The sequence below is a fragment of the Ornithorhynchus anatinus genome, chromosome X1, assembly GCF_004115215.2.
Source record: "Ornithorhynchus anatinus isolate Pmale09 chromosome X1, mOrnAna1.pri.v4, whole genome shotgun sequence".
NCBI lineage: Eukaryota > Metazoa > Chordata > Mammalia > Monotremata > Ornithorhynchidae > Ornithorhynchus > Ornithorhynchus anatinus.
Genome location: NC_041749.1, coordinates 72,065,090 through 72,077,601, shown reverse-complemented (window position 1 = coordinate 72,077,601; position 12,512 = coordinate 72,065,090). Strand labels below are relative to the sequence as shown.

The 12,512-nt window shown below is 39.7% G+C and overlaps 1 protein-coding gene across 15 annotated transcripts in view; it reads right to left on the bottom strand.

Moving 5' to 3' along the window:
- ERC2 (ELKS/RAB6-interacting/CAST family member 2) overlaps positions 1-12,512 on the bottom strand; it is a 900,196-nt gene that overhangs the window by 560,549 nt on the left and 327,135 nt on the right. For all 15 annotated transcript variants that reach the window (XM_029052114.2, XM_039910367.1, XM_039910359.1 and 12 more), the window contains one exon: positions 3,251-3,325. In XM_029052114.2, the coding sequence (XP_028907947.1) occupies positions 3,251-3,325 (75 nt within the window). The remainder of the gene's footprint in view (positions 1-3,250; positions 3,326-12,512) is intronic.

The window sequence follows — 12,512 nt, the reverse complement described above, 5'->3', positions numbered from 1 at the left end:
AAGAGGCCTTCCCAGACTGAGCTCCCTTTCTCCCTCTACTCCCTCTACTGCCCCCCCTTCATCTCTCCACAGCTTAACCCTCTTTTCCCCCCATTTCCCTCTGCTCCTCCCCTTCTCCCTTCCCATCCCCTCAGCACTGTAGTCGTCTGCTCAACTGTATATATTTTCATTACCCTATTTATTTTGTTAATGAAATGTACATCGCCTTGATTCTATTTAGTTGCCATTGTTTTTACGAGATGTTCTTCCCCTTGACTCTATTTATTGCCATTGTTCTTGTCTGTCTGTCTCCCCCGATTAGACTGTAAGCCCGTCAAACGGCAGGGACTGCCTCTATCTGTTGCCGACTTGTTCATTCCAAGCGTTTAGTATAGTGCTCTGCACATAGTAAGCGCTCAATAAATACTATTGAATGAATGAAAGAATAAATACATTCAAAAAGCAGCATGGCTTAGTGGCTTGGGAGTCAGAGGACGTGGGTTCTTATCTGCCTCTGCCACTTGTCCGCTGTGTGACCTTGGGCAAGTCACTTAACTTCTCTGTGCCTCAGTTACCTCCTCTGTAAAATGTGGATTCAGACTGTGATACATGGGACAACCTGATTACCTTGTATCTACCCCAGTGCTTAGAAGAGTGCTTGGCACATAGTAAGCACTTAAGTAGCATAATTATCATTATTATTACATTCAAACAGATGCCAACTCTTATTCTAAGATATGGGCTTTCAGATCTAAGAACCAAGTAGTCAGGCCTCTGCATCATTTATGGGACTGGATAAAATCACAATGCAATCGGGTTGGCAACGAGTTAACGCTTGCATGTTATTGTAGAGCATGGAAAGAGTGGAAAGAGCACTGACCTGGGATTCAGAGACTCTGGGGTCTAATTCCAATTCTGCAGCTTGTCTGCTGTGTAATCTGGGCAAATCACCTCATATGCAAAATGAGGATTCAACACCTGTCCTCCCTCTATTTAGTCTGCAAACTTCATATGGAACAGGGACTGAGTCACATCTGATTATCTTTCCTCTCCCCAGCACTTAGTACAGTGCTTGACCTATATTCATTTTATCTTATTTATTGAGCACTTACTGTGTGCAAGCACTGTACTATGCATTTGGGAGAGTACAATATAACAACAAACTGGCACATTCCTGCCCACAATGAGCTCACAGTCTGGAGGGACTATAGTAAGTACTATACCATCATTGTCATTACTGCAGGTTAGAAAACATTCTAAATAGTCTACTGTTTGCTGGGTTTAAAGATGTCATGAGGTGCTATAAGGTCACAGAAGTTATTTGTTAAAAAGGAAAGAAGGAGCACATATATAAAAATCAAAATTAAAGGTATTAAAGGTAAACTCCAGAATGCTTTTTGAGTCACTGTAAATACCAGCAATAAGATCTGTTTTACATACTGATTTTAAGAATTCAAACACTTTTCACCCAAGGAATAAAAATAGATTGGGTAAAAAATGAATGGGAAATAAACTGAATACATTGATTTTCTTCTCTATTTGTAAGCATCAGAAAGGATGCCAAGAATCTATGCATCTATACTTCAAGCTTTTTACCAGAGACACAGGTTATGATATGGAACACATATCTAACCTAAAATATCAGGCTTAGCCAAAATACTGAATAAGAAATTTAGATTCCCCGATGACTTTCTCCAAACTTTGAAGTTTCTGAGAAGTCAAAAATAGAGAACTGCATCTCTCACACATTTCTAAGAGAAGGTACTCTTACTTCTGGACCAGGAAAGTAACCTCTAAAATGTAGAAGGGAAGTTACGGGAACCTTTTTGAATTCAGAAAAGTTTCATGTTTTGTTCAATTTGGCTTCAGGGTGAAATTTTATTTCTGAATCATTCCCTCTTACTTGGAATTTGAGTCTTAATAAATTCCAAATAAGTCAAAGTAAAATAGCAAGAAAAACTAAACATTAACAAATGATTAAAAGAATCACAAATTTTCATTCAACAGTGGCTTCCTAATTTAAAAAAATAACTGATTTTTTCAAATATTCTAATTGTAAGCAGGCTTATGATGTCATTGTTTAAAAGCAAACAGTCTGCACTACTTCATCACAAACCTGCTTGGTTGAAGACATTGTCACCGACTGGAAAACATTCCAAAACTGGAAATAACAGAGGCCAACTTCTGCTCTTTAGCCAGTAGTTCAATAATATACATTTACGCCTTTCTCCCTAGGGGTTGGGGTCTTTTGGGCCTGAACAGGAAATTCAAATGGGCATGGTGATATGGAGGGGAAAACCCCTGTCCAGAGGTGATGAAAGACATTTGGTTTTCCTTATTTTTCAGTATTCTTCCACAGGTTGATCAAGACCACTAACTAGCTTGGACCTTGCTTTCTAAGATGGCAGAATTTCCAAATTTCAGAGAACCTTATTTAGATACCACTTTATAAATTATACAAACAGTATAAAAATTATTCTACTCAAGAGCAATTCATTCTAGCGACACAGACTGAAATAGATTAATATTTTGATTCCCTTCAGAAAGACTGGAAAGTGGAAAGCTGTCAGGGTGCTAGAAGCTCGACAAAGTGACTGACTTAAAATTTAATTAATTTGTCAGTTTCCCAAACTCCATTATTTTACTTCACATTTTAACTTTTATTTTAAATGCAACGATTTTCCTTATTGTGTCATCATATTTTTAATGTTTACATATTGTTCCCTCAGAGGTAAGTACAGTACTTTATTATTTGCATTGTTATCACTCTCATCTTTCACTAAGAAAAACTGCTCAAGCTTTTACACCCATAGTGGATGGGGAAAACATTTCGATGAAAATAATTTTCCAGGTAATATACTTTTAATTCTAAAACAAAATCTTGTATCCCAGAAGTGCTTCTCAGTTTACTCATTTTTTAGGTAGAAAGAGAAAAATTTTTTAAGTTTCTTGAAGTTCACTTCTCTAAAATACCAAACCTTTTCTTAACGCTGAAAAGAAAGACCACTTCTCAGGACAACTGAGGTCAAGGTTGTTGAATGATATTTTAGACCTCAGCCCTTTACCTAGAAGAGCAGTCAAGACATAAAAAGAACATGAAAACCCAAAGGTACAAAAATAAAATCCATCATAAGTTTGTGGATGAGTTAGGGAGAAAGTGCAAAAAATAAAAAACTGAAATAATCAACTTCATTTTATACTTTCAGTTTAGGTGATCGTGACCTATTGAAACAATTTCAAATTATGATTAACAAGCACACACAGCTCCTACCTTCATCTCTATGACTGTCTGAAGAGCCTTTGTCTTAGCAGGTTCAGGCTGAAGTTGAGTTCTTCTGTGTAGTTCCTGTGGAGGGACACGATAGAAGTAAGCTTGACGATTCATCCTTCCATCAACTAGTAGCACTTAAATGAATGTAGCTCAGTCCAAAAAAAAAAGTGGTCTTATATGAATAGGTCTAAATGCTACAGGTGCATCTTTCCCTAAACCCTCTAGCTTCACTGCCGACTACAGCACATATTACAGTCACTGTTGCTGGCACATGCGCAATTTCTGAAACTTCCATCAATAATTAACGTCAACTGTGACAAAGCCAGCAAGCAATCTTAGTGCAAACACTGAACAACACTCCTGCTCCAGTCCGACAGCAAATCATGATTTACTCAATTAAATTTATCTTTACTTCTAATAAATGGTAAGCAGAAGAAAAATATGATTACTGATATTTCAATCTACTACTGTGCACTGCATTTTATACTCAACTTTAGAAGAAACAATGAAAAAGGTTTTCAATATAAATTGGCACTTTTAAGAGTTGTAGCTTGGCTGGTGAAGCACTGTTTCTGCAGCACTCTAATTGCCAGTTCTAGTACTTATCCAGCATTTCATCTCCAGATAATGAAAATGTCATGATTGCCATTCAAAGACAAGTAGTAAAAAACAGAATTAATATAAATCAGGTAATAAGGTAACATTATGGAGAACACTTAGAAAGCTTAAATTCAAACAATTTATGAACTTGAAGTATTACAAATTTCATTACAAACTTCTATCACATAAAGCTGGTCTTCGTGTGTATATAGCATCTTTTCATAGAATTCGGTAGCTTGCATTAGCCCATTCAGATCAATATGTTTCTGGTCAGTGTATGGCCAGTGTGACTCACTACTAAAAAAAGTTGCATAATTATGCCTTCAGTCTGCCCTCTATCAACCAATAAAGCAATGGTATTTATTGAATGTTTACTGTGTGCAGAGCACTGAACTAAGCACTTGGGAGAGTGGAATACAATAGAGTTGGTAGACATGATCCCTGCCTTCAAGGAATTTATAATCTAGTGGGGGAGACATATTGAAATAAAATACATACAGGGGATACAGCAGAGTATAAGGATATCAATCAATTAAGCACTGGTATTTATTGAATGTTTACTGTGTGCAGAGAACTGTAATAAGTGCTTGGGAGAGTACAACAGAGTTGCTAGATACGGTCCCTGCCCACAAGGAACTGATCATCTAGAGAATGTACATCTAGGGATAGGGGAAGGGTGAGTATCAAAGTGCTTAGTAGGTTCAGAATCAAGTGCATGGGTGACACCAAGAGGGAGGGAGAATACAGTGGGGAAGTGAGAAGTTAGGAAAACCTTCTTGGAAGAGATATAATTTTAGTTAGGCTTTAAAGATGGGGAGAGTGATTGGCTGCTGGATATGAATGTAGGAAGGAGTTCCTGGCAGGAGGGAGGACATGGGCAAAGCAGGGAGACAGACAAGATAGAGATACAATGAGTAGGTTGGTATGAGAGGAAGAAAGGGTGCAGACTGGGGTGTAGTGGAAGAGGAGAAAGTTTAGGTATGAGGGGGAGAACCAATTGAGTGCCTTAAACCCAATGATGAAGAATCAAGAACAAAGAATTAGCCTGGTCCTGAACCTGTGCAAAGTTACTGATTATAGTGCTACTGGTTTCCACAGAGTGTACGACAGACTAGAGGAGCAGGAGCGTTGCATATTGTGAAGTTCATGCAAAGGTTTTAATAATGCAGGACCCATTTTTAGTCAACAGTAACCTAGGCATAGTGCAGAAGATGTGCTAAATAAGACTCTCCTGATTCCCAAATCCTGGCTCTTTCCACTGGACCAACCGCAGGAATGACTCACTACAGTAGAGTAGGTACAAAGACTAGGAAACAGGGATTCTATTTCCAGTTTCACTGACTCATATTGTTGCAAGATATTTAAATGCTAATAAACCTGTTGCTTATATACCAGCTCAACAATAAGTGGAAAGAAAAGATCAAAAACAATGAAGAATCTTATCTGCTTTGCGTGGACTACGGACTGCCATTAAGTCTGAAGCCAACCAAGGTAATTTATCAGTCTGAAACAGAGAAGCACTACCCACAACAAAAGAGTTATTTATTGGTGCTCATGGAATGTCTGTTGTAAATGACAGATGATCCTCAATTCAGTCAAGACTTCAAGACTGAGGACCTGCATGAAGAAATTGATTATACAGCTAGTGGTTTACACAGCACTACTCCCACTCTCTTTGTCATGTTCCCACTGGGACAGTGGGTGCAACAAGTAAGTAAGGAGGGCAGGGATGCTGTACCTTGCAAAGTGCTAGTCAAGTTTACATACAAAACCAACCTCTGGCCACTAGGACCATGGCATAGTGCTGATATGTACCATAGCCTCGCAGATAATTGCCAGGTTAACTATCTCTGTAGCCACTTTAGCTTCGTCACCCTCATTAGTCAGCTATTTTCAAGGTTCCTGCTAAGTCTGTTCACCGTGTGAGATGCCCTAGGTGACTCTTCATTTGAAAACCTTCACTACTGATAGCATAGCCCCAGCAGGCATGCCCCAACTCTTCCACATTAACTATTCAATCTTATTTATTGAACACTTACTGTGTGCAGAGCGCTGTACTAAGTGCTTGGGAAGGTACAATACAGCAATAAAGAGAGATAATCCTGGTCCACAATGAGCTCACATCACTTCTTGAACCTATATTTTCCACCCACCCTAATTTCTTAGGTAATAAAATCCTTATGTGTTCGATCCCTGTTTGAAGTAGTGCTTACTTTCATATATACATAGAACCAACTGTCTTCAACTTCAATTTGTGCTGATGGGTAAATAGACTGGTTCAGCGATGTATCTCACATAATCAGAAGGCCACACAGTCAGTGTTAAAACCAGTTGCCCCAGACCCCATCTCAGTACTCTTTCCATTAGACCACAATGCCAAAAAAACCACACTCTTCCATCCTTTTTTCCATCCTAAATTAATCAATGGTATTTGTTGAGCGATGTGTACAGAGCACTGTACAAAGCACTTGGGAGAGTACAGAATAAGCAGAGTTGGTAGACACGTTACCTTCCCTCTTCCTAACTTTCCCAACACTGTCATTCACACCATCATCATCACTGTCCTATAAGTCCATAACCTTGGTGTGATCATTGACCCTATCTCTAATTTGTTTTTCAAACTCAATCTGTGTGCAAACCCTCAAAAATAGTTCCTGAATTTAGACATTTCTCTTCATCCTTAAAACCATGTAATCAGAGAAGCAGTATGGCTTAGTGGACAGAGACTAGGCCTGAGAATCAGAAGGTCCTGGGGTTCTAATGCCAACTCTGCCACTTGTCTGCTGTGTGACCTTGTACAAGTCACTTAACTTCTCTGTGCTTCAGCTGTCTCATCTGTAAAATGGGAATTCAATACTTGCTCTCCCTCAAACTTGGATTGTGAGCCATGTAGGATAGGGATGGTGTCCAATCTATCTTGTATCTACCACAGTGCTTAATGTGATGCTGGGCACAAGTACCAAAATGATAATCTCTGCAAAAGGCTATTTTACATGCAAATGTATAAATCATCTTTTAAATTTCCCATGAGAGAATATCACACCTCTTCCTCAAAACCTCTCCATTGGCTCCTTATTCCTGCTCACATAAAACAAAGTTCCAGTCATTAGCTTACAAGTTTCACAATGACGTTTTCATGACATTCCCTAATACCACCATACATTCATTCATTCATTCATTCAATAGTATTTACTGAGCACTTACTATGTGCATAGCACTGTACTAAGCGCTTGGATTGTACAATTCGGCAACAGATAGAGACAATCCCTGCCCATTGATGGGCTTACAGTCTAATCGGGGGAGACAGACAGACAAAAACAATAGCAATAAATAGAATCAAGGGGATGTACATCTCATTAACAAAATAAATACGGTAATAAAAATATATACAAATGAGAGGACGAGCACAGTGCTGAGGAGATGGGAAGGGAGAAGGGGAGGAGGAGAGGGAAAGGGGGGGAAAGGGGAGCTTAGCTGAGGGGAGGTGAAGGGGGGCAGAGAGGCAGCAGAGGGAGCAGAGGGAAGAGGGGAAGCTCAGTCTGGGAAGGCCTCAGTAGGAGGTGAGCCCTCAGTAGGGCTTTGAAGAAGGGAAGAGAGTTAGTTTGGTGGAGGTGAGGAGGGAGGGCATTCCAGGACAGCGGGAGGACGTGGGCCAGGGGTCGACCATGGGATAGGTGAGAATGGGGGACGATGAGGAGGTGAGCGGTAGAGGAGCGGAGCGTGCGGGGTGGGCAGTAGAAAGAGAGAAGGGAGGAGAGGTAGGAGGGGGCAAGGTGATGGAGAGCCTTGAAGCCTAGAGTGAGAAGTTTTTGTTTCATGCAGAGGTCGATAGGCAACCACTGGAGGTTTTTAAGGAGGTGAGTGACATGCCCAGACCGTTTCTGCAGGAAGATGATCTGGGCAGCGGAATGAAGAACAGACTGGAGTGGGGAGAGACAGGAGGAAGGGAGATCATAGAGAAGGCTGACACAATAATCCAACCGGGATATTATACACCAACAGTCATTTCCTCAACCACCTCAGTGTTCAGATACCTTGTAGGTGTTTGTTGTTTATATTTTTACTCACATTTAACCGTTAATTTTAGCTCTATCCATATATTTTTAACTATTTTAGATTTATCATCTCATTTCTGAAGGCCAGTAAGCCTTCTATTTCTTTTGTGAATTCCTTAAGCAGCCAGTACAGTGAGCTACACACAGTTATAACTGAACAAGTACCGATGATAACGTGATAAGAGAGGTGATGATATTCACTGTTGGGAAGTTTAAAGAATAAATGAGAAATTCTCAAAGTTCCTTAAAAGAAAGGTAATAATGATAACATAAAATATGGTATTTTTTAAGAACTTACTATGTGCCATGCACTGTACTAAGCGCCTGGGGAGATGCCAGATAATCAGATCAGACACAACCCCTTTCCCATATGGGTCTCAAAGACTAAGTAGTAGGAGAGCAGGCATCAAATTCCCATTTTACAGATGAAGAAACCAAGATATGGAGAAGTTTAGTGACTTGTCCGAGATCACACAGGAGACAGATCCAGGATTAGAACCCAGGGCCTCTGACTCCAGGCCCATGTTCTTTCCATTAGGCCATGCTGCTTCCTTATAGGGCACAGATCCAAGTGCAAGGGTGATGTAGACGGGAGAGGAATAGGGAAAATGAGGGCTTAGTTGGAGAAGGCAGCAGGCAAGGGGCAGATTCAGGATTAGAACTCAAGTCCCCTGACTCCCAGCCCATGCTCCTTCTTACCGAATTCATGTCGCCCTGGGGAAAATAAATATTTTCAACTTCCTGAAGATTCTCATCCTCAAGAGTATCTCAGTGACCCCAAATCAACACTAAAACTTAGAAAGTAATTAAAATACCATAGAATAAGCACTCACCTTAGCAACAACTGTTACAAGAGCTGGTAATTATTAGCATTTAATATACCAGAATAAAATTGAAAACTACTTTAATCATGGGTTCCAAAATATAGCATTACAGAGGTCCTTAAGGAGTTGGCTCCAGGTCTGGACTCCCAGGCACATGCTCTTTTCACTAGGCCAGGCGGCTTCTGAAAACAGCCAGTATACTTTTTTAAAAGATACATTTTAAAATATTGCTGCTCAGTTGGCCAAAGTGGGAAAAAGGAGGCATGAGGAATACCAGGCTCAGTGTAATAGGAAGCAGTACTTCCAACCCCCAATTAAATGTGATGCCAATAGGCTGGAGTACCACTGACTGACCTATAGAAATGCCACCAATGGGAAGTTTGGAAATCATTTAAGTGAACAACAGCAAAAGATTCTTGAAAGTAGCACAAAGAGGACAATAATACTCACTGTCAAATAACTATGGACTGATTTCCAAGGCACCAAAACATATCCAAATACAATAAATAGGAGCACACATCTTTACTGCTAGCCAATTTGTTGTGCAGGCTACTGCTGATATAACACCATATACCTCACCAGCCTGTAAAATACTTTACCCACTGAAATTCACATAGGGCTGCCTGGGTTCTTGTTTTTAAAATGACCTAAATGAAGTATTTTCTAAGTCCTGAATTTTATAGCCTTAGAAGATCGTGAAGAAAAACAAGAAAGTACAGTATTATGTGTTAAGACTACATACTATGATAAAAATGTTCATCTTTGCCAGTTCATCCATCTCAAGAATAAAGGGTGGAATCCTGCTAGTTCTTATGTAGGCTCCATTTATGTGGCTTCCAGGAAAAACTTGCAAGCATAATTACTCTTCTGACCATTCTGCAATTTCTCAGTACAAGATTAGTCAAAATGTACTCAAATCATTTCCTAGATGCCACAAAGCCCCAGTGAAGGATGGTTTACCCCAGTATGAACTATCTTGAAATGGCAAATGGCAAAGCCACCAAAAATTTCCCTGAAACACCAGTGATCTCTCAAAGGGCCTGGGAGATTGATATTCTCCTGGTGAATTGGAAAAGAAATGATCAATTTTTGAGGGTAGCATCAATCCAGTGAATAGGTTGCCCAAAGTCCCTGCTTTTACTAACTCGCTCTCCAGATCTTATCAGCTACCAAAAAATAGAAGTGACTCCCAACAAAGTAGGAGAGCTAAGGCGCCAACAAATTCAGCATTTACATTTCCAGGACATGTAATGGTATTAACTAAGGTTTTCTTTCTCTTTCGAGTTTCTTTATTTATTCCCTAAAATGATGACATCCACATCATTTTATTTCTTTCACTTAATGAACAGCCTTAGGTTAAAGATCCACAGCTGCCATCTCCCACACAGAATGGAAATACCCCAATGGACAGCATTTCTTAAACAGCAAATTTGGACATATTAATGGATGAGTCCATGCAGTCTGATAATAGACTGTAAGCTCATTGCGGGCAGGGAATGTGTGTACTAGCACTGTTGCATTGAACTCTCCCAAGTGCTTATTACAGTGCTTTGCAGTAAGTGCTCAATAAATACCATTGATAATAACTCCAAGAAGAGACGAATGCAGTGATCTTTACTTTTCCCTAAATATACATATATACATGTGTGTATATATATATATGTGTGTGTTTGTATATATACATATATATACTATGTACATGAAAATCAATGGTGAATATTGAGCACTTAAGCAATTTCGTATAACAAAATAAGTTCAACGGTTACCTCCATACTTCCATATATTTTTTTTTAATTTACTGTCCTACTTCCTTCCACTTTAATGTGTTCTAAACTTTGAAAAACACTACATTATGTTTCTCATGGCACACCATGCTTTTGAACCCAACTGTACTGTAGCACCTAAAGGTGTCACATGAATCTAATGGACGAATTTGAATCACTGAATGTACTTAATCTCTCCCTTAGCTTCAGTAGGTTCTGAGTTGATTTGGAACAATACACTCTTCTCAGTACAAATGGCAGGATTAGGAAACATTCAGAAAGATTTGTCTTCAGTGGTAACTTTTGAATCTGTTGAATAATCACCTTACTTTATGATTTTTACTTACATGGCATATGCACCCATACACATCCAGTTACATTTTTAAAAGCACTTTTGCAATTCACTGCTATAAGAAAGCTACTAGGAAGGAGTAGTTATAAAAACAAATCAACTCTGCCTTCTTAAGAGAAGTTGATGCTTAAAGACTTCTGCATCCTGGTCTTTATGATTTAATGTACCCAAACTGCCAAACCATCAACCAATTTAGATGATGAAAAAACCCATCCACACCTGATCAAAACCAATTATGGATAATTCTATGATCAACCATCTCCTGGGGGCCACCTCCTGTGAGTTGAGCATGAAAAATTTGCATACACCATCAAAGCAAAAGTTCCCTCTACTTTATCCAAGATGTATGGACTGCCAGATTGGCTATTCCTAGAAGCCTGTTATGGTATGCAGCCCCACGTATAATGCTTCCCTTATTTGATGGGTGCAGCAGACTGATGCTGACTATGTTAAAGCTTTGCTATTTGATCCCTCCTGGCAACACATACAAAAGTCCCAAGTTTTGGAGGAGAAAAAATGACTCATAAAGACATAACTACTTAGCAAACATGACATAAATTTATCTGAAAGTTGAAAGTCTCAAATGCTCCCTTTGCAGATGAATCTGAACAAAAATTTCTAAATCTTCACTACAGTGATTTATAGCAGGGTTTGCAGATTAGATACTGTAGGGTAAATGTTTACTCCATTCCTCTTTCAACCTCTGATTTTTAGGGCTCAGAGAAATGCACAGGTGCAAACACCTGGCCTCCAAATGAATGCTAAAACAGAGCTACAAACAGAAATGGAGCAAATATTTACCCCCAAATTTTTGATTTGCAAAGTATTAGACAACTATAAATGGGAAATTTGGATTTACAAAATTATTGTTTAATATTTATTGAGTGGTACATTTCCCTTGGTAAACATTTTTCCCTACATTCAAGGGCAGCTGATGCAAAGAGCAGAAATTAGAAATGCCACCTCCTCCTCCTCTAAATTTCTCACTCTGCCTGCCACTTCTCATGAGTAGAATTTGGAGATGAAGGAAAGGGAAAAAGGGAAGCAAATTAGTGGATAGAGCACCGGCCTGGGAATCAGAAGGTCATGGGTTCTTATTCTGGCTCCACCACTTGTCTACTGTGTGGCCTTGGGCAAGTCACTTGACTTCTCTGTGCCTCAGTTACCTCATCTATAAAATGGAGGTTGAGTCTGTGACCGCTCTGTGAGATAGGAACCATGTCCAACCTGATTTGCTTGTAGCCACCCCAGTGCTTAGTACAGTGCCTGGCACATAATAAGTGCTTAACAAATACTGCAATTATTATTATTATCATAAGATAGCTGTCAGGAATGGCATCCCAAACCATTACTGGGTACAGGGACCCCAACCACAGGGAAGGTGGGAGGGAGGGAGGATGATGGAAGCCATCACCTCCATGCCACTGGAACTGACTATATGGGGCCGTTATCTTCATCCATAGTTTAATAATAATAATGTTGGTATTTGTTAAGCGCTTACTATGTGCCGAGCACTGTTCTAAGCGCTGGGGTAGACATAGGGGAATCAGGTTGTCCCACGTGGGGCTCACAGTCTTGATCCCCAATTTACAGATGAGGGAACTGAGGCACAGAGAAGTTAAGTGACTTGCCCACAGTCACACAGCCGACAAGTGGCAGAGCTGGGAT